The 27,208-nt window shown below is 36.6% G+C and overlaps 3 protein-coding genes across 5 annotated transcripts; 2 read left to right on the top strand and 1 right to left on the bottom strand.

Moving 5' to 3' along the window:
* Positions 1 to 4,894: 4,894 nt before the first annotated feature.
* LOC113739467 (E3 ubiquitin-protein ligase AIRP2) lies at positions 4,895 to 7,625 on the top strand. The gene is made up of 5 exons (XM_027266688.2): positions 4,895 to 5,276; positions 6,173 to 6,335; positions 6,498 to 6,564; positions 6,879 to 7,113; positions 7,219 to 7,625. The coding sequence occupies exons 1-5, from the start codon at positions 5,188 to 5,190 to the stop codon at positions 7,427 to 7,429; spliced, it is 765 nt and encodes a 254-aa protein (XP_027122489.2). The 5' UTR covers positions 4,895 to 5,187; the 3' UTR covers positions 7,430 to 7,625.
* A 2,085-nt stretch (positions 7,626 to 9,710) lies between these two features.
* On the top strand, positions 9,711 to 22,693 carry LOC140003923 (nuclear pore complex protein NUP155-like). Of its 3 annotated transcripts, none has more exons than XM_072045947.1 (13): positions 9,711 to 10,142; positions 11,922 to 12,091; positions 14,435 to 14,561; positions 14,726 to 14,988; positions 15,258 to 16,908; positions 16,992 to 17,204; positions 17,355 to 17,602; positions 17,718 to 18,123; positions 18,312 to 18,517; positions 19,530 to 19,887; positions 20,802 to 21,020; positions 21,213 to 21,541; positions 22,455 to 22,693. In XM_072045947.1, exons 1-13 carry the CDS (start codon positions 9,984 to 9,986, stop codon positions 22,570 to 22,572), a joined length of 4,467 nt encoding a protein of 1,488 aa, XP_071902048.1. In that variant the 5' UTR covers positions 9,711 to 9,983; the 3' UTR covers positions 22,573 to 22,693. The 3 variants fall into 3 exon arrangements, with proteins under 3 accessions (XP_071902048.1, XP_071902050.1, XP_071902049.1); XM_072045949.1 differs by having other exon boundaries at positions 9,715 to 10,142; positions 11,922 to 13,345; XM_072045948.1 differs by having other exon boundaries at positions 9,914 to 10,142; positions 11,894 to 12,091.
* Positions 22,694 to 24,604: 1,911 nt separating this feature from the next.
* LOC113739952 (GDSL esterase/lipase At3g48460) lies at positions 24,605 to 26,260 on the bottom strand. Its single transcript, XM_027267395.2, has 2 exons — positions 25,505 to 26,260; positions 24,605 to 25,267 (listed from the first exon to the last, which is right to left on the bottom strand). Exons 1-2 carry the CDS (start codon positions 26,150 to 26,152, stop codon positions 24,761 to 24,763), a joined length of 1,155 nt encoding a protein of 384 aa, XP_027123196.2. The 5' UTR covers positions 26,153 to 26,260; the 3' UTR covers positions 24,605 to 24,760.
* Between the last annotated feature and the right edge of the window lie 948 nt (positions 26,261 to 27,208).

Consider the following 27,208-nt stretch of genomic DNA (forward strand, 5'->3'; position numbering starts at 1 on the left):
GTCCAACACGCCTAGTTAAAACAACTTGTAACCTTTTTGCCCACAATGCATCTATCAATCTCAATGTTTTATTAATTCATGCCGCATAACAATTGTACTCCGCGTCATTATTTATTCATATGAAATGTCTCTTATACAACACTCTGATACATTCTTAAGGGAACTATCTTTGTAATACTTTTTTTTTCACTTTGTATGTCACCTTGAATAGGATGTACAAACCACAAACAACACAGCCATTGCTAGCCAACAAAATCTACAATAAGTTCAAAGCAATAACTAGTACCCCTATAATATTATTTCCCGACCAATTCCACATGCCATTCACACGATTTTGCAAACATTTGGCGCACTAAGTTTTCCGCACCTATCCTTCCTAATGTTGGCCACCAAATTACATACCTTATACTACTCAGTACCAATAAACATTCTGTTCCAACAAAATTATTAAACATCAATTAACCTATTCATTTACGACATTGTTCAAAAATAACAACTAGTCACATCGCTCCATCACGTTGTTAAGTTTCAAAAGTTATGTCATAATATTGCTGTTTTGTTACCTGGGTGTTTCCTGCTTTTTCTCTTCTCTAGATGCCCCAACGTTCCACTTTATAATTTTGATTCACTTTTGTCAAGCCCTTCCAGATTTCAAACCGCTACAACTCTGCCCCTCTGTCACTTTTTCGTCACAAATGTATTTTCCCTGCTTTTCCCTTTCCCTAGTTTGTCCCAACCACTTTCTTGCCTGTAGCCACTTTCTTGTTCTGCCTCCAGCCACTTTCTTATTTTCTCTTTTTACTTCCCATTTCTGGTGTTCTGGGTGACTGAAATTTGGCAATTAGTGTGGAAGGAAAACAAAAGGCCTTTGTGTTTGACGATGCATTTGTGTTTGACGTTTTGTTTGCATGGGATTTTGTCAACTAGAGCTGACGCTTCGTGATGAAATCCGTTAGCAGCTTCATTTTCTTTTTCCCATTACTAATTCAAGCGTCGTCATTTTTGGCCCTTCCCAAAACTGTTCAACGTGGCTAGTTGTACTCCTTTCGTCTATGATTATCAGAAAACAGCTTGTAATCCTGGTTATAGTGATTCGTCAGAACAGTTTAATTAAAGTTCTGGAAATGTTGAACAGCTGAAGTAAAGACATTTGACCGTGTCCAAATAGTTTGACTTTGAATTGTACACTTTGGTTGGAGGTCTTGTTGTCTATTGCCTGTTGGCACGCACGCTATTGTACAATTAATATGCATTGCAAGTCAAAATGACTCAAAATGGGAGTTACCTGAAATTTAATCATAATTACACGAACCAGTTTGTCTCTTATGTTTTCAGAAGCTTGTCAACATTTTTAAGTTGTATTCATCTCAGTCTTCAAAATTTTATATCAATAACTTTAGAATTAATTTTTTATATACTGACAATTATACACTAACAATGTAATGATTTTTTTATACTAAGGAGCGCAATTATTAGAGCACGGAAGAATGACAAGTAATGATTTCAGTAAGGCCTGTCAGACGGACTACTATAGTGAGTCTAAAGAGGCTTGTGCTAGGGATTAACAGGTATACAGACTTTACTAGACTAAAGAGATGTTTTGACACCATTCTTAAATTTTTTTCACTGTAAATGGAAGTTGAACCCCCATCGATGACAGTCCAAGGAGGGACTTAAGTCCCTTCCTTGCTGGCCAACTAGAGCGAGTCTAGAGAAAGGAGTACGCAAAGGAGCAGGGGGCAGTTATTTGGTGTATATAGTTTTGGCTGAATTCATATACATGACTAGGACATTATCCCACACCGTTTTTTTTTTTTCGAAAACGATCCCACACCGTTGAAATCATATGAATGCCATTGTGTAACAAAATTATATTTTACCATGAAATATATACATTAAAACTTATTAAGTAAAACTTTTGATAACATTCAAAACTCCAAATATTGTAAAAGCTGAGAAAGAGTTATGGCGCACAAAAACATGCTGCTGATTCATAATATACACTATTGCCAAGATTACTCTTGTTTGTAGACTTCGTATTAAAAAAAGAATGAAAAAAGTTAATATGATCAAAGAATCAATACCTAAATAGTTTTACATGAGCTCTATTAGATTAATGCGATTGGGAAAAAAATTCTCATGAGTACCAACTACGGTGGTCATTTTCACGCTAATTCTATGGCATAAACAATACCTCTTTTTTCATCTTCTTCTCATGCTTTTCCAATTTCTTACCAAACTTTAAACCAAAAGAGCATAGATATCGCAAGCTGCAACCTTAGTTCTTTGGTTGTGTTTCATATACTGAATAAATTTTGGAAAAATTCTATAGTTGTTTTTGAATGCTATATCTATGTGTTTAAATTCACCAGTAGATATATAAAACCATTATCACCCTTTAGATGATATTCAGTGTTTAAGGCCCTGTTTGATAACCCAATTTAACACTTAAATTTAATGGATTCAGATCTTAATATATTCAGACCGTTTGATAACTAAAAATTGAACATCTCAATTAATTAAGTAACACTAAATTTTCTAAGTAAAACTTACTCTCAAAATTAAGTGATAAGTTATTCACTTATCATTGAATATGATATGCATTCAAATATATTAGATTTAATACTTAACAATTCAATAACTTAATGGATTCAGATTTCAGATTTCAAATTTCAGTTTTCAGACTTCAGTTTTATCAAATGCACCCTAAATCATTGAATGATGTGACAAGAGATAATTAGATTACGATCATGGGCATAGTACCCAAAAGGGACTATAGATTTTTTTTTTCTTGAAATTTTGATATGCATGATCTTATTTTTATCGTTTCTTTTCTGATTTGAAATCTCATCCATCTAAGCACGATCATTTATTGAAATTTCAAAATAATAGTAAGTAAAACCATATCTTTCAAAGGTTTGGAACACAATAGATGAATGTGTTTGTTCAGAAGTCGAAAACAAATTTCTTTGCATAAAAGCATAATTATATGAAAACTGTACTAGTTTGGGGTTGTAGTATCTCATTAAAAATTGTTTTAGCCAATAGAATTTTTAATAAAAGTATTATTAAATGCTTAAATATGCTATTTGGATGATAAGTGCTTATCGTGTTGAACAATATATAATTTTAAAATTTTAAATATATTTATATCTTTATTCAGCTCATAATTTAAATAAGATGATTAAATTTCATGATTTATTTCTTATAACAAAAAAGTTATTCTAAAAGTACCAAATTTGACCTTTTGTTAGACGTAATTTTAATCCCAAAGCTCTACCTCTAATTTAGGATGATGATTACCAAACATATCAAAAATACTTTTATAACTTAAAAGTATAAAAGTACTTTTTCAACGAAAAACACTGTACTCCCAAATGAGCCCTTTAAAGTACGTGCTCCGATATGCCAAAAAAAGAAAAAAGATTGAGAGCATTAAATCACGTGCATAGCCTCTCGATGGCAAGTGATACGTTTACAATGGATTTGGGGCAGGGACGGACGGTCATCAGTATGACCGTCCCTGCACGGTTCATGGTCCAGATTGGACCATGAAAAAATGTGCGACTCAAATAACAAGTGGTAACTCGATTTTCGCGTCAAGTGTGGGGCCCACCACTATGTGTTGTAAAAATACAATCTGTGGAAAAAAAGTTACACGGTGAACAAAAGAAGTTACGCGCTGTTGATGAAGAGGGAATTTGCCAGGGACGGTTGCAGGTGCAACCGTCCCTGCCCCGAGTCAGTAATGATTGTCTAAGAAACAAAAAAGAGCATATTTGGAAGAATATTGAAGTACTTTTATGATGACTATGGCTGTATTAACCACTGGGCTAATGGCTCAGTGGCCATCAGGGAGGGACTTAAGTCCCTTCTTGGACTGTTGGTGAGGGTTCAAATCTCACCAGTAGCGAAAAAAATCTAAAGGTTGTGCCATAGCGCTCCTTTGGTCTAGTTGAATCTGTATACCCACTAGCCCCTACAACAGGATAGAGTAGGTTATACAAATGTATCGTTGCTGAAAAAAAAAAAAAGACTATGGCTATATTAATAATGCACTTAATCAGTTTATTCTTATCTCTATCAACTGGTTTCTCTTCAACAAGTTTTTGGTTCATGCATGCCAGCATAAATGGAAGACGAAATTGCAATTGTAATTCATGCATTACCGTCAAGTAACTTTGCCAATACACTAATTGTGGTTTGCCACAACTTGTGTTAGACTATTTGCTAGTGAAATAGTTAGATTTTTGGCACATAGTCCCCACACAAGTGGTGCTTGTTTTCTACACACCATCTAAAATAAATCTTGTTGTTTAAGACATTCGTACATTTATGCAAGTACCAAATAGTTAAACTTTGCACAATGTGTTTGGGTTGCGGAGCTTTTGGTTTTAACAAAAAAACTCATTTCGGCGTTTGAGTTGCGATGTTTTTGGTAAAAAAAATATACTTTTGAATGTTAAAAATACATTTGAAATATTTGGTGAATATTATCCGATAAAATTTAAGAGTGGAGTTTTTCAGTGATAAAAGTACATTTAGCTTTTTTTTCCCCAGAGTGATAAAAGTACTTTTAGTAAAAGGTCAAATTTGATATTTTTTGTATTTTAAAAAATAAAGTATTAAATTTAATCATTTTATTTTTATAAACTAAATAAAAAGATAAATACATTTAAAAATTTTAAATTACGGATTATCTAACATAATGAATATTTATTAAATTATGTATCTAAATAATATAGTTAACAGCACTTAAGTATTTAATAAGTACACTTAATAAAAATTTTATTAGATAAAATATTTTTCAATATGCTGCTGCAATCCCAAGCGGATTCCAAACGGCCGTGATACAGTGGCATTACTCAACACCTATATAAGTCAAACGGCAGAAGAGTACACTCAAACTACCCAGTCTTCTCATAGCAACCGCCCCAAAGTCAGGATAGCTTCAAACAAACGACCCAGTCTTCTCATAGCAACCGCCCAAAAGTCTCCACACTTTCTGTGGCAATTTATTCTTGTTATAGTTATATACTGCTCGTAAACGCGCCTACTTTATTGTTAAAGTTGTTGGCTTTTTGTTAAAAAGTGATCAACAATTTTGTTGTTCTTGTTTTGTTAAAGAAAGCAAAAAAATCCCGGTTGGGAAAAAAGCAAGAATTAGTGGTTTTGATTGAGTAATTGATGATGGATTACTATCAGCTTGCTAGTTCCAGTTCTTATCAAGAATCCATTTTGGCCCTCGAAGCAGATATTCGCCATGCCAATGCCTTGTGAGTTTTCTTTCTTTCATCATTATGGTGTGTGATGTTGGAAATATCAAGCGGGTTTTAATTGTTTATGGTGCGTTAGTGTATTTACTGAACTTGGGCTGTTTTGATTGACTTGCAGAAGGTGAAATTAGTCTGATCAAAGTCCCCTTGTTTTCCTGTATTGGATTCCTGAACCAACCCCTGTCAATGCTTTTATTTTTTATTTTTCATTTTTTTTGGCTGGTCAATTTTCTGTATACATTTTTGTGCAAGTTTTTTTCTTTAAGAAATTAACTTAATCCGATTCCAAGTGCCTTTCTTTGTTTTCTTTTATTTTCGTATCAGCTTCATTAAGATAGTAGTATTTCAGTTTGTCTGTTCTAATGTTTTTCTTTGGTTTTGGTTAATTATTTGTTAGTTTTGTTCATGCATATATGACTTGAGTAAAAAGTTCGAGGATACATGTATCTCACTGTTTTATTACTAGGATTTTCCTCCACTCCTTTCAAGCTTTTATTAGCATTGAATGAACTTGTTGATATATGATCCTTCATTTGACTCTGATTTTTTTTTTTTTTTTTTTGTGGGGTGTGGGGGGGGGGGGGGGGTTGGGGCAAGGGGGTTCAGGGGAATGGGGTGGATTTTTATTCCTGAATTTTTTTAAAAGTGACTGTATTGTATTAGATTAATTGGGAATCTTCCATAAAGTTGACAAACTAGATACCCCTTGTTCACATCTGTATCCCTGTGTGCTGTCTTTTACACTGGTTTACTGACTGTGGTAATTGTCAAAATTGTAAATTCTCATTTTCTTTTTTGAAATTCAAGGTTACTTAACGCAGTTTTGAATCATGACTGAATTTTGAGTAGTTTTGTTTGGATAAAGGAAATTAAGTGGAGTTACATTTCAATTTCAGGGCGGCTTCCATTTCAAGAACAAGCAATAATGCTTGTTTGCACTTGAGATTAGTCTACAATAACTTGGCACCTTTATTTCTGTTTCTGCTGCAATGGATAGATTTCTCATGCACATGCCTGCTTCCAAGCTACTTGAATCTCTTCCACATCGTTGTATATGAGGTCTGTTATTCATATCCTTGCTCACGCATTCTCCATTGGCGCTTTTCCCTTTTGCTACATATGCTTGCAAGCTAGATATTGTACTGTACAAGCTTGGCATTGTGTTGTTTCCATTCACAGGAATAAGTGTGTCTTAATGTTGGTTATTTACATGGTTTTCAGGTTACCTCTGATGGTAAGCAGATGTTTGCCTCACATGGAAGGAGAGCAACTGTTAGAGAATTTTATGGTATGTGGATTATTAGTTGTTGTTGAAGTGTAGAGCTACTTAATTTTCGCAGTCTAGCATTTTTTTTTTCTGGGAAACGATAGGTGATTTTTTTTTTTTTTGCAGTCTAGCATATGAAGTTGAGCAATTTTAAGTCTTCCTGTTTTTGGTTGAGAATTAATAATGAGAATCTAGAGTTAGGTGTAGCAACAATGTTTCACTAGCTAACCAGAGAAATAATCTGATGCATATCATAGAAAGTTTTTTCACCTTTTGTTGTCCTGTTTCTGCAAGACTTCTGGATTTATATTTCTCATTGAAAAAAAAAATTGCAGCTGTTATATTACCATCACTACAGTGCCTTGGTGACAACTCGCCTGAGCTACTTAGTGATAAAGACAAAGGTCAGAGCTTAAAGGTGATCGTAAGAAACAAAATTGGAGGAAGTAACAAGCAAGTTGATGGTGATTTGGAGAGAGAAGATGAATGTGGGATCTGCTTGGAACCCTGCACCAGAATGGTTTTGCCTAACTGCTGCCACGCAATGTGCATCAATTGCTACCGTGACTGGTGAGTATGACACCTTCCTTGATTTGATTTGTTTCAGAAGGCTTGCTTTTTTCTTTCACATGGAAGAATACTTGTTTTTACATCCTATCATTACGTCCTTTACAGGAACCTGAGATCAGCATCATGCCCATTTTGCCGAGGTAGCCTGAAGAGAGTAAACTCAGGGGACTTATGGGTTCTCACCTGTGAAAAGGAAGTAGCTGATAAGGACGCTCTTCTGAGAGAGGAGACATTGCGTTTTTACCTCTATATAAATAGTCTTCCTAAGGATACTCCTGATGCTCTTTTCTTGGTTTACTATGAGTACTTAATTTGATACCGACATAAGGTAGAGGAATATCTCAGTAGCCAACTAACCTGTGTATAAGTTTTTGTTACTCTTATTCCCCATTTTTTCCCATTTACCTCTCCAATTCTGAGAGCAAAATCTATCTGTGCAGAGTAATGTTTTTCCTAATTGTCTAATTTAGCCTGGAGATATATGAAAAATCACAATTTCTTCGCCTTGTCCAGTCATTTGGTTTTGGAATTATCATCTCTTGGGTTCTGAAGACTAAAGATTGGGTTCTAATGCTTGTGTTACGGCTGTGAAGTGTTTATATGTGCCAATAATGGTCAAGGAATGTGTAACCAATGGTGAGATACCTTGCCTTTTGCTCTAAGAACTGGTTTCATTCTCACTAGCTCAATCCCCTATTTCCTTTCCCCTATGATATAGAAAGAAACAGAAAATATTTCAGCACTAATCAACTTGTAGATTCTACTAGCAGCATACCTTATCATCGCAGAGGTGTGGTGTGTGCATGGAGTAGTGCATGTGCCATAGCAGTATAGCAGCTATGGAATCAGATGCAGTTCCCCCCCCCCCCCCCCCCCCCCCCTTTTTTTGCTTCTCATAGTTTTAGACACTTCATAAAAGATTAGAAAAAAGTTCCTTTTACTTCAGAAGTTTATTAGATATTTCAAAAGCTTTTTGGAGAGATGCATTATATCCGAAGGAAAGCTGTGTATAATGGAAGATACATAGTACAAGATAAATTGCATGAAGTATGCAACCATTTCTTCCCTGTGTTTGTGTTGCATGAGAATCACAGTTGAGGTCTTGAAGCTCATGAACAGTTATTCCTTTGTGCATCCAAAACCTTTGGAATCAGGAAAACTTTGCTGAATAAGTGAAACATGTTTAGCAAGAACAGCAAGATGGGACAGACCAATTTGTAAGACGAGGAGAATTTGATCAACACCTGCTAATAGACCACTCTTCACAAAAATGGTTTCCCACAATTTTTCTTGTCTATTTGCTTCGCAAACTCCAATAAGCGTAAGTATAACATGTCTTCACTGCCATTTGTGACGGATGAAAATAGTAAAAGTCAATTACCCCTTTGAAAGAGTTGTATCAGGTCTTTTGCAGATGTTGCAAAAGACATAATCATCTGAAAACACAAAAATCATCAATTCCTTAAGCATTGAGAATAACTATCAAAACCATGATTATCCATGATAAACACACGTATGAAGTACCATCGTAAAATTCTCCTCAATAATCTAAATTAGCCAAGAGTCAGATTTTGTATTAACGGACTACAAGAAACACAAGCGATCATCGCCCAATTGCTCATCACACACACACACACATATATATATATTGTTAATTGACACTTGTCTATCCTACACATACTCTAGCCTATACTAAGGAGGAGGGCCCAGCTGAGCCATGAGGGAACCAACGAGAACTGAACCACCATCGGATCAGACAGGTGCACCACGCATCCATATGAATTTAAGTTACTTAAAGTGATAGTCACGTATAGTGACAAGTGATGGGAGGTAAGGTTTGAACTCTTGACCTCCCGCTCCACCAAGCCCAAATGGCTGTTGGTTACTGATCCCACGTATCTTATTTATCATTTTGTAGACATGCAAAACAAGCGTAGCCAAAACTTACGCATAAACCTTCTCAAAGTGCCCTAAAAAATGTTTAGGCTCTGATCTTCCCATCATAACTAGTCTTTTGTTGTCCATCAAGTGATACAGCTTTTATAGGTTTCAGTTGATAAATTAAGGAATCAGAGAACAATCACAGCTTGGATTGTAGAGAACAATTAAAGATGGGAGATGGAAAAATTAGAAATTAGATGGTCGAAATTGAACCTGGGGAACAAATTTCAACAAGCAAAAAAAAAAAAAAATTCTTTTTGGCATGTTACTAATTTAATGTCTGTATTAATTATTGAGAAAATGATAGTGAAGATGTGATTAACAAAAATGAAAGTGTAAATAATATATTTTTCTAATTTTTTTGGTGTTTACTTGTATTACGTTAATCACTACATTGCACCGTGCAAAAAAATTACCGCTGGTAATTGTAGGAGTCTCGGATCCACAAATTACCATGCTTCGGGCCCAAATCCATGTCAGGAAGTAGGTGACACGACGCCGTTGCCGATGACGTTGACGGCATTTCACTTAGTACAGCAGCGAGGCGTTCAAAAACGATCACAAACGTTGACTAACAGTCGATCTCTAATTCTAATTTTTTAAATTCCCCCCATTATTAATACTGGTATAATTAAGAATAATTAAAATAAAAAAACAGAGAAGAAGAGGGAAAGAAAATAAACCCTCTCCTTAAACCCTGCTGAAAATTTCCCTCCTCTTCTCTTCTATCAGATCCTTTCTTTTCTTTTCTTTTCCATTCCCTTATTTTTCTATGAATTAGGTTGAGAACCCAAAAAATTTCCAGTAATTTTATTGGCTGGCTAAGAATTTGGGATACTGGGATTTCTATCTTCTTCTCTTCTTCTTCTTCTTCTTTTTTTTTGGCCTCCTTTTCTCCTTTGTGTTGAAGGTTGAAGAGGATTAAAAAAATGGCGTGGAGGAATGAGATTGTGATGCGTGACGTGTTTAATGCTGGGCTTGCCATCAGCAACTGTATAAGCAGAGATGTTGGCTCTCAGCTTGACCTGGAAGAAGCTCTGGAAGCTTCTAGATATGCTAGTCATCCCTATACTGCTCAACCCAGAGAGGTATTTTTACTACCATCTTTATCAGTTCTATAATTCTTTTTCTTTTTTGAATTGGTTGCTTTATTTCAGGTTAGCCCACAAAAATGGTTTCTTGTGTTCTTTTTTTTTTTTGGGGAGGGGTGTAAATTGTTACGCATTTTTCCCTCAAAGGAACATTGCAAAGGAAAGTAAAAAAGGTGGTTATTTGGCGTAGAATGTTGGATAGGCTGCGTTATATAGTAGTTGAAGTTGTGGGCTTTTTCATGTTCTTCTTGGTGCATGGTATATGAGGAGCCTAGCATTTGAGTGCTCAGAAAATTCAAGGTAAAGAAGACTGTGAATTTGGATTTCGGGTATTCTGGAATGTATATGGTGTCCAGGTAATTTACTAGTTAAATGCTAGGAAAGCAAAGCAAAAACATTTAACTTTTGGTTTTTGACAGTGAATCTAGTGAACATGTATATTTTGCAAGTAATTGGTAACTTTTGTTCTTTATATGTTTCTTTGATGAGTTATTATTTGAATTCTAGTTGGTGGTGGGTGTATTTAATTTTTGTGGAATTTAAAGGTGGATGGGACTTGAACTTATTATGGTTTCTGGAAAAAGTTTACTAGATATTGAGGAGCTTTACTGGTAAAAAATTTTGTGTTTGATATGATATCTAGTTCAAAATTGGAGTTGTAAAGGTTAGTTTAATGTGAAAAAAGTTGTTGAGAGACAACTGCTTGGAGAACTTGCTGAAATTGGTGCAAAAGTAGCTTAATTGAGTTTCCATACACGTCAAATTCAATTGGTGTAGGAGAAATGACCTTCATTCCCTGCTTGTTTGTTTTGGGCTTTTTTTACTACTCCTCTTTAGAGCCTAAATGTGGGCAAATTATCGATTCTTTAAAAGTACTTCTGAAGAAAAAATCCTATTGGTTTCTTTAAGCGAGTAAGGGAACTATTCAAGAATGCTCTTGCGGTGTTGAAAAGTTTCTTCCGAAATGTATTGTCATGGTTTTAGAGCATAGGATCTGGAAAGCCAAGGCATAGCATTCCACCTTTTCTTTCCTTTTTGGCTAGAGAAGCAGTACAAGGGATGCTTGTGTAGCTTGGAAGTCAAGGGAGGGCAAGATGCAAACTCTTGTTGCATCGTCAAGTACTGGACCAAAACACCTGTGAGACTGCTATTTACCAAGTCTGGATTGATATGCTGAAAAGTATGATGCAATGAGCCTGACTTTGAGCATAAACAGCCTATGAATTTGGTGTATAATAGTCAAGCAGCCATTTATATAGCTTTGAATCTGGTCTTATGTCATAGCACAAAGCATTTTGAAGTTGATTGTCATTTTGTTCAAGAGAAATTGCTAGAAAAAGTGATGAGGACATCTCATTTAAGGTCTTTAAGTCAATCAGCTGATTTGTGTACTTAAGGTTCAGGTTTCAAAGAGTGAAATTCATTTGTAATACTTTAGGAGGAATTTTAAGAGAATAATTGAGGGTATTATTGTAAATAATACTCGTGTACTACTTCAACAAATACAAGTAAGTTATCCAGCACATATGTCTGGTTGGACAACTCTGTCCCAAATCTGCAATTAATTAGCTTGCATTCATCTTTTATTGATGTCGGTATTCTGAAGCTTTAGGTGGATCTGATTGCAGCAGAAATTGGGATAGGATGTTCTTATTGTGATTTGTATTGCTTAAGCTTGCACTATTTCATTTTTTTTATGTTGTTTATTATGTGCCTTTGTCTATTTTGTCATTCATCATTTGGAGAAGCATCAAATTGGTGTGCATCCTGTTGCAGTGGCCCCCTTTAGTTGAAGTTGTGGATACTTGGGAGTTGCCTCCTGTCCTCATTGAAAGATACAATGCATCTGGTGGAGAGGGAACAGCTTTATGTGGAATATTTCCAGACATACGCAGAGCATGGGCATCGGTGGATAACACGTTATTTATCTGGCGGTTTGACAAGTGGTTAGTGTTTTGCATTGGCTTGACACCCGGACAAGTATTTTAATTTTGTGCAGTTTTACTGGCTGTGTCTCTAATGTTTTGATATGGTTACTAGGGCTTTTATGTGCTCTGAACAAATTTGGTTTATTCAGCTAATTACTTCAAAGATATTATTCAGTTTGTTGGGTTTAGCATCAAGTATTACTTGTTAGCATAGGCTTTCCAAATAAATTTATAGAAATCTTACATTTTGCAATTGGCTGAGGTTGCAAGGCCTTTGTTTTCTCTTCGACGAACTTCGGTTTTTCAAAGTTGCTGATTCATATTTACTTTTGTAAGGTAGATGCTTGGATTCAACTTACACACCATTGTTGCATGAACACGAAAATGACATTTTCTTTTAAGTTTGTGATGCATTTTTTTGGTATTTCTTCCTAGATATGCATGTCTCAATTTGCATAAAGATGAGATTCCCACATGCAAAGGTGTTGGGTAGGTATTACCTTTGTTCAACTGATACTTTAAATGGAAGGTGCTACAGTCAGGTATTGTTGTAGTGTTAGGAAAGAGGACATCATTTGCTCAAGAGCATGGTTCCAAGTTGATGTTTCCGTGCTCTGGATAGCTAGGAATTGAGTGGTGATCCCACAGTTTCTTTATGCTTCCTCCAAGATTCCTTCCCCAACAAAATGATAGAAGCCCTCTAAATCGCTTATGCTATGCATCCTGGTGATACACAGATTGCAATGCAATGCTTCGGCTGTATTCTACTATTTTTTCTATTGTCCAAAAGTCCAGTTTTAAAAGCATTCTTTTGTGCTCACATTTTTGAAATCTTTGCCTTTCTTTGTTGTCTATTTCCTTGATTGTAAATCCTTCTCATCCAATCATTCTTTACTCTAAACTCTTTGGTCCATTCAAGCAAGTGCCTCAAGTCCAATTTGTCCGAGTAAGGTTAGAAGGTAATGCATGGCTCCTCTTGATCCAACATCGACAAATACCAGCAAGAAAGTTTGCACTCTGCTCTCTTCTCTTTTGTCAGTCATGATCATCATCATATTCTACGTGTTTTTTTCCTGCTGACCAGTCACAGTGACCTCTGTTGCATGCTTTTTCTTGTTTCTATCTTTGTTTTTCTTTTTCTAGAAGTTCTCTTGTGGTGGGATGCGTCTACATTTATGCAGGTTGTTTGTACACCGGGATTCAGATATTGTGCTGTTCCCAATTGCCGAAGGCAACTGATCGTAGCTTTTCTTAGGCTAAAAGCTGAATGAGGTGTTCTTGTTTGCTATTGATTTCTGCTTTCTTATTTACTTAGGAAAAAGATGATTCTCAACAGTTGTCCTGGAGGTGCTTTTATAAATAGCTTTTGGTTTTTCTCAAACTTTAAAAACAAAGACTTGAGTTCAGTTTTTCCACATGTCTTTAAATAACTTCTTTTCTATAATCAGCTTTACAAAAGCAAAAGCAAGACAGAACTGGCTTGTTGAATTATTTGATTTTTGTTTAGGTAGTATTGCTTGATTTCTTATTCTCTGCATGTTGGTGGCTCGGTGAATAAATTATTTCTTATTTCCTGTTAATTGCCTGTTTTCCGTTTTTTCAGTAGTTGCCATTTCTGAAATGTATAAACTTCAAAGCTTCAGCCATTCTGTTTGATAATTTCTATTACTCACAAACTTATCATTATTGCATCATGTGCTTAGAGCTGTTGCCTAGGGGATTCTTTGTGGTATGATTTGCCTAATGCCGTCAAATACTGGAGCTTGCCTTGATTTCTGGCAGTTTAAAAGTTTTTCAAGATCCAGAAAAATTGTTAAGCACCCTGAAGAAAAAGTTAAAAAAAAGCCCTTTAGATGTGTGATGTAATCTTCTGACTTGTAAGGGTAAAAGGTGGGTACTTGTTTTTCTAAGCAAACCTCCCTTAGTAGATAATTTCAATTGGCATTAATCATTTGATTCTTACAATTTAGAGTCCCATCAGTTTTATCTGTTTGGTATTCCTGCTAACTTTACAAAATTGAATAGTCTTAGAATGAAGTCAATCATCTGATTTTCACCTTATATAGTAATTCTTTTTGTATTAGTCCATTCTGTGGAAACTGGAAAATAAGGAATTTCCTTGCTCATATTTCTTTGACATAGTATTTTCTTCTCTCCGAGCTTTTTGTTTGCATAAAACTTGATGGTCATGATTTATTTGAGCTCAATTTGATTGCACAATATCTCCAAACAGGTGTAGCTATGAGGTGATATTGGGCAGCTATTAAACTATTGGTTTTACATTATCATCTTTTCGTTTTGCTGGTTGTTCTTGCTGCCTGTTAACTTTGTTGATTTGAATATTTCTTCTGTTCTACACAGGGATGGACAATGTCCTGAATATAGTGTGGATGAACAGGCCATTTGTGCTGTTGGCTTAGCTAAAGCCAAGCCTGGCATTTTTGTTGAGGCCATCCAATATCTCCTCATATTGGCCACTCCTGCTGAGGTAGCTATTTTTCCTTCTATTTTCTGTTGTACGTGTTAAGTAGCTGTAAAACAAATTCTTATACTATCAATGCTTTTGCTCTGTGTTATAATTAAGCATTAATCTTTCTTACTTTGTTATGTCATGTGGTTCTCTTATTCAACCTTGCCTTCTCCTGCAATCAGTTGATCCTTTTAGGTGTTTGTTGTTCTGGGAGGGGTGATGGCAGTGATCCATATGCTGAGGTTGTGCTTCAGCCGTTGCATGAGTATAGAATTCCGTCTGATGGAGTGACGATGACATGTATTACTTGCACTGATTGGGGTCGAATTTTTCTTTCTGGTCGTGATGGCCATGTTTATGAGATGCAATATACCACTGGTTCCGGTTGGCAGAAACGTTGTCGTAAAGTTTGTGTAACTGCAGGTTTGGGAAGTGTCATTTCAAGGTACTGTTTTCGTATTCTTTATTTGCTATTTAGTTGTTTATTATAGTTGTTATGCTTTGTCGCATTGGTTTCTGGGCTTTGATATGCCTTCAAACAATTATTTTCTACTCAAAACTGAAGTTAGCTTATTATGATTAAAACTTTTGATGATCATCAACCCTTTCTTTAGCACCCAGCTGATTTTTGTATCTGCTAGGTTTTGATCTTCATGTGTTATCATCTAGTATTCATATGATTGTATGATTTATGGCTGCTTCAATGCTCTGCAGATGGGTTGTGCCAAATGTGTTTAAATTTGCAGCTGTTGATCCTATTGTTGAAATGGTTGCCGATAATGAGAGACATATACTCTATGGAAGGACTGAACAGATGAAAATCCAAGTTTTCTCACTGGGCCCAGGTGGGGATGGGCCACTTAAGAAGGTTGCAGAGGAGAGAAATTTGATCAGCCAGAAAGATCCATCCTATGGTGGCAGGCAGCCAGTAGGGTCAAGGCTTCCTTCTCGATCGAATAAGACATCTATGGTTTCGATATCACCTTTGTCTATCTTAGAATCAAAGTCGCTTCATCTGGTTGCTGTTTTATCAGATGGAAGAAGGATGTACCTTACTACTGCACCATCAGGTGGAAATAGCGGTTCTCTTGGAGGTTTGGGTGGTCTTGGAAGCAATCTTCAGAGACCAAGTTGTTTAAAAGTAGTTGCAACCAGGCCTTCTCCTCCTTTGGGTGTGGGTAGTGGTCTTGCATTTGGAGCCATGGCCCTCTCTGGTAGATCTCAGAATGAAGATCTATCACTTAAGATAGAATCAGGTCATTATTCAGCTGGAGCTCTTGTTCTTTCTGATTCATCACCATCAACTAGTTCTTCTCTTCTAATTGTCAACAGGGATTCAAGCACACAAGCTTCATCCACTGGTTTGGTAGCTGGTGCTCGGAGCTCCCGTGCACTAAGGGAGTTGGTCTCATCCCTTCCTATCGAAGGTAGAATGCTTTTTGTGGCAGACATACTACCTCATCCAGATACAGCTGCCATTGTGCAGTCTTTATATTTACAACTAGAATTCTGTGGATTTGATGGTACGTGGGAATCCTCTGAAAAGGCATCTCGGAAGCTCTGGGCAAGAGGTGACCTTTCAACCCTACATATACTGCCAAGAAGGAGAATTGTTGTTTTCAGTACCATGGGCATGATGGAAATAGTATTTAACAGACCCGTTGACATCCTGAGGAGGTTGTTGGAGTCAAGCTCACCAAGGTCACTGTTGGAGGACTTCTTCAACCGTTATGGAGCTGGGGAGGCATCTGCAATGTGTTTAATGCTGGCTGCCAGAATTGTCTGTTCTGAAACCCTCATAAGCAATATTGTTGCTGAAAAAGCAGCTGATGCTTTTGAGGACCCAAGACTAGTTGGAATACCCCAGTTAGAAGGCAGTGGTGCATTGTCAAATACACGAACTCCAGCTGGGGGTTTTAGCATGGGACAGGTTGTTCAAGAAGCTGAGCCTGTATTTTCAGGTGCTTACGAAGGGTTGTGCCTGTGTTCATCAAGGTTACTTTTACCATTGTGGGAGCTCCCAGTATTTATTGCAAAAAGCGGCACAAGTTCTTCAGACATGGTTGTAATATGCAGACTCCCTGTTGGGGCAATGCAAGTTCTGGAAGATAAAATCCGCTCTATTGAGAAGTTTTTAAGTTCACGAAGGAATCAGAGAAGAGGGCTTTATGGTTCTGTTGCTGGTCTGGGGGATGTGACTGGTTCAATTCTGATAGGGACTGGCTCAGATATGGGTGTGGGTGATAGAAGTATGGTTCGGAATTTATTTGGTTCTTATTCTCGTAATGTTGAAACCAGTGAAGGTGGATCATCAGCTAAAAGGCAGCGACTTCCTTATACTTCTGCAGAACTAGCTGCCATGGAGGTATGTTGGAGTTCAGGAGTAGTGCTTCATTCTCTTGTTTTAACACCGTGAATGCCTTGAAAATTAACTGGACTTTGCTTCAGGTGAGATCAATGGAATGTATCAGACAGTTGCTGCTCAGATGCAGTGAAGCCCTCTTTCTTCTCCAACTTCTTTCACAGCATCATGTAACACGCCTGATTAGTAATTTTGATGCAAATACTAGGCAAGCTGTAGTTCAGTTAACATTTCATCAACTAGTCTGCGAGGAAGAGGGTGACAAACTCGCTACAAGGCTTATAGCATCTCTGATGGAGGTAATACTTTGAGATAATTCTTCCTTTAAGCCTGACATTGATCGTAGAGATTATAATCAAATACATATTTATGTGCTTTGATTGGAGTATGGTGCTTTCTCAGCCTGGAAAGAATCTCTCTGTTATGTTAACTTTTATTTATGTGTCCAGTATTACACTGGTCCTGATGGCAGGGGTACAGTTGATGATATTAGTGGCAGACTGCGGGATGGTTGTCCAAGCTATTTCAAAGAGTCTGATTATAAATTCTTTCTTGCTGTTGAATGTCTTGAGAGAGCTGCGGCTACTTTTGATGCAGAGGAGAGGGAAAACCTGGCTAGAGAGGCCTTCAATTACCTGAGCAAAGTTCCAGAGTCTGCAGACCTACGTACTGTGTGCAAGCGTTTTGAAGATTTGAGGTATGTAATATTCAGATATAACATCCATGTTTGTTTGGCCAATTAATGGTTTCCTACTAATTTCCAAAGAAAATATTTTGTTCCTTCTCAAAGTTGGCATAATAACCAAATGCAGGTATTATGAAGCTGTTGTTCGTTTACCTTTGCAAAAGGCACAGGCTTTGGACCCTGCTGGTGATGCTTTGAATGAGCAAAAAGATGTCAGAGATTTTGCACTTGCCCAACGTGAGCAGTGTTATGAAATTATTGCCAGTGCTTTGCGTGCCTTAAAAGGTGATAATTCACCAAAGGAATTTGGGTCTCCGATAAAACCTGTTGCTCAATCTGCACTTGATCAAGGCTCTCGTAAAAAGTATATATCCCAGATCGTCCAACTTGGCATCCAGTCATCTGATAGAGTTTTTCATGAGTATCTATATCGGACATTGATTGGTCTAGGCTTGGAAGATGAGTTGTTGGAATACGGAGGCCCTGATTTGGTGCCTTTTTTGCAAAGTGCTGGTCGTGAACCTTCACAAGAGGTTTCTTTGTTTTACTGTTTCTAAATGTTTGAGTTTGTTTAGATCATCTTTGAAATGATATATACTTCCATGTCAATTTAAGTATGAGGATATAATCTTCTATTGTAAAGGTCCAGAACTTGCTCAGAATATTCAATTCTGTGTTGAAGCTGATCTAATTAATATTTCGTGTAATTGTTTTCACCTAGGTTCATGCTGTTTCGGCAGTGACATCTTCTACTTCTCCACTTGGACAGTCAAGGTTGTCTATCGCACTTCATCAAGCAAAATATCTTGAGCTTCTGGCACGATATTATGTTTTGAAAAGACAGCATATTCTTGCTGCTCATGTGTTGGTAAGACTGGCTGAAAGACGCTCGACTGAGGGTGGACATGCTCCTACTCTGGAACAAAGGTCCTCTGTTCTCTTATTAAGAAATATTTGGTGCTTTCTTTTATCCTTCAATGATGGCATGGCTCTCAAAATAAAAGATAATGGGCTGATTTTGTTTTTGAACCTTCATCCGCTCCTGATTCGGTGTTATGCAGTCTTCAAAATCTAGACTAAGTAATTGTTAACTGATTGACATTCATGATTGAAACAATGAACTCCTAAACAGAAGTTTTACTCATAGTAAATAAAAGGCCAAATAGAGAAAAGAAGTGATGTAGATTAGTTAACTAATCATTTGGATGTATTCCAGTCCTGAAGTATTAAGCAAGATAAATTGATTTGATTGCCTTCATTTACAATGCACAACTGTTTCGGCTCTTATTAATTAACATTATCATTTGATGATGTGTGTGGATACCTCATTCTCTTTCTTATGGATACCTCAATTTATGAGTTTATTTTGTTGATTAATTTATTTGACTCTGTCTTAATACCATGGTCTTTCTTCTCCCTTTCTTTTTCCTCTCTTCCTTATATCTATCCTGAACTGGATTTGTTCTTTGACTATTGACTTTGTGACAGATCAATGTTTTACACCAATGAATTTCTTTGGGAAACAATGTTTCCCTGGATATGATATATTTAAAAGGGCTCTAGTGAAAGAATATATTCAGTTTGTGGTGAGAAAATGTTTCCTTTTGGTTTATCCCTAGTATTCAGTTTAAAGATCAAAGGTCAACCAGGAAATACTTTAGATGTAGACCATCCAAATTCATGCATCCTCCTGCACAGAGGACAATGCTTTCGGCCCAAAGTTGTACTTTACATACAACCAGATGAGCGCAGGGAAGCAATTGCGTTTAGTTTAGTGTTGTTCATGGCTTATGTATTCTATTCAATACCAATTGTTTCTCTTTGCTGCTGACCTGACCTCACTTGTTTAGAATCCAATTTTGTACATCGTAAATCTCATGTGTTAAATTTAATTTTCATGCTGTGGTTATTCATTTCTTCTTGAATGTCTCAATACCAGGCGTCAGTACCTGAGTAATGCCGTGCTTCAGGCAAAGAGTGCCACTGAAGTTGATAATACGAGTGTTTCAGCACGAGGCTCTCTTGACAATGGACTTCTGGATTTGCTTGAAGGAAAGCTTACTGTTATTCAGTTCCAAATCAAAATCAAAGAGGAACTAGAGGCTATGGCCTCTAGATTAGAGGCTTCTCCAAGCACAGTCAACTCTGTTTCAAATGACTCACAACAAGAACAGAGCACCTCCCCCAATGCCGATTTGATCCGCACTATATCAGAAAAGGCAAAAGAGTTGTCCTTGGATTTGAAGAGTATCACTCAGCTATATAATGATTATGCTGTTCCATTTGAACTCTGGGAGGTATATTGGACTAACCCTTTTTGCCCTCACGTCTCCCCCCCCCCACCCCCCAAAAAAAAAAAAACTATGATTCCACATGATGAAAGAGAGAACAAAAAGAGACTCTGCCGTGTTTGCTTTGTGACCTCATCATTCTATTTGTCTACATAAATGTTCACTCCATTGCTTATACATGCATGCAGACTCACACATGGTTAGCTGAAGATAAATATGTAACTAGAATTAGAGAAGTGGTTAAGTAGGAAGTGAGATGTTGCGAGATGGAAAAAGGATGCTCATAATGGTACTTTTTGAACAAATTAAGAAACACCCATCAAGATCATTGTTACCATAACAACACTGGTTTTGAAATTGTGCTCAGGTAGCAGAATCCTTTTGCATCAATGTGAAAACTATATGGATGTTTTTGTTTGTCTCTTCGTTAACTTTGCTGTGTTTTTTTTTTTTGGTATCCATTATATTCTTTTGACGTTACTGAGTAAAATTAAGAACCATTCTCATTTTTATTCTTGGTTGAGCACAAAGGAATGGCTTTAAGGGCAACAAATATTTAGCTTATTTTTTCGGTGTGGAAAGTTGTACAGCAGCTACAGTTCCATAAAATCCTAGTTGAGTCCCTAGTCTTGTTTGCATCTTTGATTTAGTCCCAGTTGAAGTGGTTTCCCTGATGGCCAGAGACTACAGTTTTAGCTAGAAATGGAAAGGGATCTATTTATTCTTTGTTTCTTCTGGAATTGTTCTTCTGTGGTACCAATGCTTCATGTCCAATGCTTTTTTTTATTATGTTGGTGGATCATGCCCTTTACTCCATACCTTTTTGATAATGTTCATTATCTTGGGTATATCTCACTGTTTGCATGCTCTGGGTTATCCATTTTTTAAGTTAGTTTCTTCTTTTGCTTTGTTTCTTAAAGGCATGTCTGGAAATGCTGTACTTTGCTAGCTATTCTGGTGATGCTGATAGTAGCATCGTGAGAGAGACCTGGGCCAGGCTCATTGATCAAGCTCTTTCGAAGGGTGGCATTGCTGAAGCTTGTGCAGTATTAAAGAGGGTTGGCTCCCGTCTTTATCCTGGGGATGGTGCAGTCTTACCATTAGACACATTGTGTCTGCACCTTGAGAAGGCTGCTTTGGTATGGGGTCCCCCCCACTTTAGCTTTTTCTCCAGCTTTTCTCTGACTTTCTTTTTTCAACTTCTTCTTACGAACTGATTTATGAAGTTTCCTATTATTTTTATCTTTGTGGAACAAGTATTTTTCCTGCCAACTTTGACATTTGAATTTGTCACAAGTGTGTTGTGATCATAATTTTGAAATTTTTTGTAGGAGCGAGTGGTTTCAGGGGTTGAATCTGTTGGAGATGAAGATATTGCAAGAGCTCTATTAGCTGCTTGCAAAGGTGCAGTAGAACCTGTATTGAATACTTATGAACAATTGTTATCGAATGGAGCTATTTTACCATCTCCAAATTTGAGATTACGCCTTCTTCGCTCTGTGCTTGTGGTGCTTAGAGAGTGGGCAATGTCCGTTTTTGCACATAGGATGAGTACAAGTGCTACTGGAGCTTCTTTAATCCTTGGTGGAACATTTTCCTTTGGGCAAACCACAACCATTAACCAAGGGGTTCGTGATAAGATTAGTAGCGCAGCTAACAGGTAAGCTCCTTCTCTCTATTTTAATTAATTAGGCTTAAATCCCATCTCAATATAACATAATTCTGAGGTGCAAACTCTGATACATTACAATTTTGTATTTTTTTTAATTGAAAATCGCTATTAGAATTTTTCCAAGGTGTTGATGTGGAAATCCTTTTAACATGTACATTGTACCATTGTGATGGAGAGAGTATGACGTTCTTTTGGAGACTTAACATTTAATTTGAAGCTATTAACTTTTGCTAACAATAGGAAGTCCTAAAATTGTGAGAAAAGTTTATTAAGATGTCTTCGGATTGTGGCAAACGCTCAATGCTGGTTCTGTATCTGTGCAAGAATCTATTGGATTTACAGTTGGAATTCTGTCTTGGCATGTAATATACCAAGGTAGCTGTAAAATTCTGATTTCCACGACAGTGGGCTTCTGAGGTCTTAATACCAGGGTCCCGAACAAGTTTCCATGCTAAAAGAATCTATCATACGGCTACCCCAATGTACTATAGTGGCTATGGTATTCCAATTTTCAATCTGGTAGACTTCTAGCATGTTAACAGCAGTTTTTCAGCATGTTGACTTTACTCTCTCTCTCTCTCTCATATATCACTTGTTTTTAGAGTCGCCGCGTGTTTTGACTCTAAATTCAATTTGCTTGACATGGTAAACTCTCACACCACCTTTTCTTAACTCTAAACTCAATTGGGTTAATTACTTCATATGAAAAGCTCTATTCTCAGTTGTTTTTACTCTACACTTAATTGTGTTGTAAACATTAGTGAATATGATGTGCAAATATTTGATCTGGTTTAGTTCTGCAGTATTATTGGCCGGAAGGGTCTTATGTCTTGTCTACCTGATTACTTAGCTCATTGAATTCCAGTATATCAAATCTGATAGTGACCCACTCTATTTACAGGTACTTGACTGAGGTCAGGAGACTGCCACTTCCACAGAGTCAAACTGAAGCAGTCTCTCGAGGTTTCCGAGAGCTTGAAGAATCACTGCAAAGTCACTTTCCATTTGACCGTTTTTGATATTCCCTCTAATTTAAGTTTGTTAGTATTTAACATTTCTTGTTTCTTTGCATTGTGTTAAGAATCACCCATCTTTTCCAATGATCTGACCTATTAATGTGATCTTCCTCCTCATTCATCATGGCGTTGCTTATGGAATTTCACTCTTATTTGCAACCATCATTTGGCTGCTTAAATGTTCGAGGCAGGGCCTGTGGAGCTGAATATTCTTCTTGTATTGAGTGTTGCTAAGCTTAGACGTAGCTCACGACTAATAATAATGTTTCAGCACGTTGTAGAGAATGGAGATGAATCCAGTTAAACACTTGGGGTACTTGTTGGGCTCACCAGACCAACTTTGGTCTGATCTTCATCAGTGATGTTTTGAGCAATAGGGATTGAATCAATCAAGGCAGGTGAGGCTGGGAAGTAATTCAGAGTATTTGTAAATGAATAATCTCAATATGTATAAGAGAAATTTGCCGCCCCTTTTTAGGCCATCATGGGTTTGTAATAGACTAACATCGAAGCATCTTCAAGGGACCTGAATTAGTAGTTTGGAAGGTACAGAATTAACCAGGGTAGGTACCGTAAATTGCATTCAATATTTCGGGTACAGTTGCTATAAATGGATGCAGATATGTCACCCGTGAAATTAAAGGTGAGGAAGAAAAGGTAAATTTTTTTTTTTAGTGCATAGAGAATGTATACACAAGCAAAATTTGGTATTCGAATTTAAATTGAAAGAATGTGGTCTAGTCTAAGATTCATCATCAATATAGGAAAGATTAAATTTTAGAAAGAAAAGTGAAGAAAATTTTTTTTTTTTTGCAAGAAGTTTCCTGAAGAATAGTGCCCGATTGTTCCTTCCCGAATGAAGGAAAAAAAAAAAAAAAGGAAAATTCACGTCTCTTGTAAGAAGTTGGTGATTGTACTTCATTGATTAGGGATAGGGGCACGAGCGGTTATCAGTAACAATTATTTTTAATGGTGCAACATTTTTTGAACAGAGTATAATTCTATGTGAATTAGTTATAAAATTTCACAATAAAGATGCAATTATTATGTATGGATTCACATGAATAGTAATAAAATATTAAACTTTTATTGTAAGAATGAGCAGCTGACTTCTTTGAATCAGTTGAATCCCCTATGAAATTCATAGTTCATTTATTTAGAATTACAAAATGTTAAAAAATATATTACGTGGTGCAGGAATGGTTGTTCCGCGTCCGTTAACTAGAGGAGGGCATGATTAGAGTATAATTTTATATAAATTATTTGTAAAATTTTACAATGAAGATGCAATTATTACGTATGAGATCCACATGAATAGTAATAGGACATTAAACTTCTATTGTAAGAATGGACAACTGGTTTTTTTCTTGTTAAAAATATATTACATGGTTCAGGGGTGGCTGTCCCGTGCCGGTTAACTAGATGAGGGCATGACTGGAACTGTCAGACAGCAAACAGCAAGGTTTGATGCTTCCATATCAGGAAATTCTAACTTAATAATTGGGGAACCTAAAAGGTTCGCTGCTTTTGGCCATTCCGCAAGGTTTTTGCACCGACACACACTAGGCAAAAGAAGGTCAGTATGTGTGTATAGCAATATGTTATTTGTCTTTTTTATGAGGTGTGGTACCTAGGTATGGAAATAAATTGAATCGATTTTTTAAATCATTAGACTCGATTCATATTTTTGAACTCGAATTCGAATCTTATATAAGTTCAAAATTTAAGTTCGAGTTTGATTCAAGAGTTCAAAATTTTCTTTAACTTTTTACTTTTAATATTACCTTATCAATAGTACGTGTACAATATACAATAGAAATATAACTTTGCACCAAAATATTAATAAAAATATTAGAAATTATACGGATCTCATTGAGCCTAAACGAGGTATAAGTTCGAATTCGATTCGACACCTTAATTGAATCTTAATATTTGTTCAAAGTCGTGCTCGAGTTGGTTAAAAAATCGAACTTGAATTGAGTTCATTAAGGCCTCGGTTGGTTTATCGCCCTGGTGCCATAAAAGAAAAAAGGGGTGAATGAAATACATGAATTATTACTCTTACTACAACAAACTGACTTTTGGGAGCGGTTTTTCAATGCATGTAACTCAAAGCTGCTGATCATATGAGACATCCGTGTGAAATTCAGTACAACTCACAAAAGCTGATGCCAATACTAGCATTCCACATTCATCCGGATCTTCTTTTCCTGCTCAGCAAGTACTCAAATGGAGGATTCGAAAATTTTCCTTCAAGTAATAATTCAGCAACAGCTTTATACATGCCTTCAGTGAGGTGAACACCATCCCAGTTGATGTACTGAGAAGGGTTGGAGCAGGAAGTAGCCATAGGTGAACCACAAGTGTTGAACAGATCAAAATTGTACAAACCAGAATTAGATCCACAGCAGGCTTTGAAAAGTTCTTTGATGCCGTATTTCTCGGGATTCTTTACCACTGAAGCATATGCATTCCAGTAATCTGCATACACTATCACAGCATTTGGGAACTTTTTCCTGAAATCATTTAACTTGGCTTGAAGAATGGTGTTGTGAGCATAGCTTTGTTTGTTTGAACTTGCCACACAGCCTAAAGTGTCCCTATCATTCTCAGCAGCCAGATACCTGGTTAGTGTTAGGCACCCTGTTGGTGGCAGCCCTTGAACAACAAGATACTTCACTCCCTTGTCCAGAATGGCCTGTGAATTCAACACCAAAAATGGTACACATAAAGCTAATAACATCCATTATTTCTCCATTTCATTGTCCATCCTACTCGCCATAGCTAAGGAAAAGATGCTTGTACGAGTTTCAGGATAAGGATCAATTGATGCAAAACAAAGGGTATAACAAAAAGATAACAATTGAAACGTTCCTTTACAAATCAATAAACTACATATACCATCCATCAAATAATGAAATAATGTGCATATTACCTCTAAGAAACGAGTCACACTACCAATGGCTAGCTTCTGAATTGTTGTGCCTGAGACAGAAGATCCAAAAGTATATGCATAATCATTTGCACCAATTTCACCAAGCCAAATCAAGGCATTATCAAAAACAGCTTTGCACTCTTTAGGTGTCGTTATTGAATTTTTACACCCTTTGCTCTCCAAAAATTCGTTAAACCAAACAAGCTGAGTTTGAAGTGACTGAGGGGTACGGTTAAGTGTGAGATTGTTCTTCACAAAGAAGCTATAGATTATTGCAGTAGAGCCAGCAACAGCAAAATTAATACCATAAGATTTGTCTGCTGTTTTACTAAGATAAGGTGGCAAGAAAGGCAAAGAAAGTTGTTGAGCTAAAAAGTCAATCACCAACCTTCCATCAGAATATCTGTTTGTGGGATGGTGAAAGAAAGTTTGGCCATAAGGAGAGCGTGACACATAGAGGTATGGATTTGGACCAGTGGCTGAGTTGGTGTTGCCAGTGTCAGTGTAGGAATCTCCAAATGCATAAATGGACTTGAAGGGTGGAATTGGATGAGTTGCAGTTTTGGCAGATGTGGCGCACTTGGTGACAGGGGATGACAGGATGATGAATGTAAAGGTGATAGTGAGGAGAATAAGGGAAGAAGCCATCACTTTTTTCAGTTAGATTTCAGAAGTTAGAACCTCACTGCTATCTTTATAGAATACTTGTGCCTCTTAGGAGAGACAAAAATTTACCATGTACATGTCTTCACCCTCCACCAAATCAATACAGAAGTTTCACTTCATATGAATAAAACTAAAGACCAAACTAAGAAAATGGAAGTGCATGTTTCTTTAGCTCTTTGATAATCATATATGCCGTGGAATATTGATTCATTATCTAGCTACTTTAAATCCATCTTCCGGAAAAGCATGTATAGGCCAAAAAGGTTATCTAATTCAACACTAATTGTATCCTTATTTTGCTGAATTCATTCTCCATCCATCACTATCCAGCATAATCTTATTCTTAGTTCAGCTAATTGGTTGATCTAGATTACAGAAAAGGATGCCAATGAATTAAGGATTAACTGCTGAAGTACCGGTGGGAATTGATGAAATCCATGAGTAGTATTTATGGAGGCAATTGACAGCAGCAACAGACATGAATTTTCCTTTCTACGTTATGGTTAGAAATTTATGGAGGTTGTTGGAAAGCTTGAGATCATAAATGTACATCCACCACCTCCAACTGCTTCTTCGGTGATTTTGGAATTTGGTTGACTAGACCAACTGTAAGAAGGTGAAACGTAGTGAGCAGAGAACTACTCCCTCCGTCCCACTTTGATAGTCCTGATTTTTTTTTTTTTCATACAGTTTGAGAAAAAATAGTTAATTTTATTGGAACAATCAATTTAAGTAGCTATTTTTCTAAAATATCCCCACATTAATTAAAGTACAACTTTATGGGAACTTGAATTGATAGTAAAAAAAGAATCAATTCTCATTAAATGGAGTAGGTTTATAGTAACAATAACTTACATTGAATAAGGGTATTTTAGAAAAATTAAAATACAACTACATTCTTCAATTGAAAAGTGAACTACAATTTGAAACTTATATTGAATAAGGGTATTTTAGAAAAATTAAAATACAACTACATTCTTCAATTGAAAAGTGAACTACAATTTGGGACAGACGAAAAAGGAAAACAGGACTATCAAA

Source organism: Coffea arabica, chromosome 4c (genome assembly GCF_036785885.1).
Source record: "Coffea arabica cultivar ET-39 chromosome 4c, Coffea Arabica ET-39 HiFi, whole genome shotgun sequence".
NCBI lineage: Eukaryota > Viridiplantae > Streptophyta > Magnoliopsida > Gentianales > Rubiaceae > Coffea > Coffea arabica.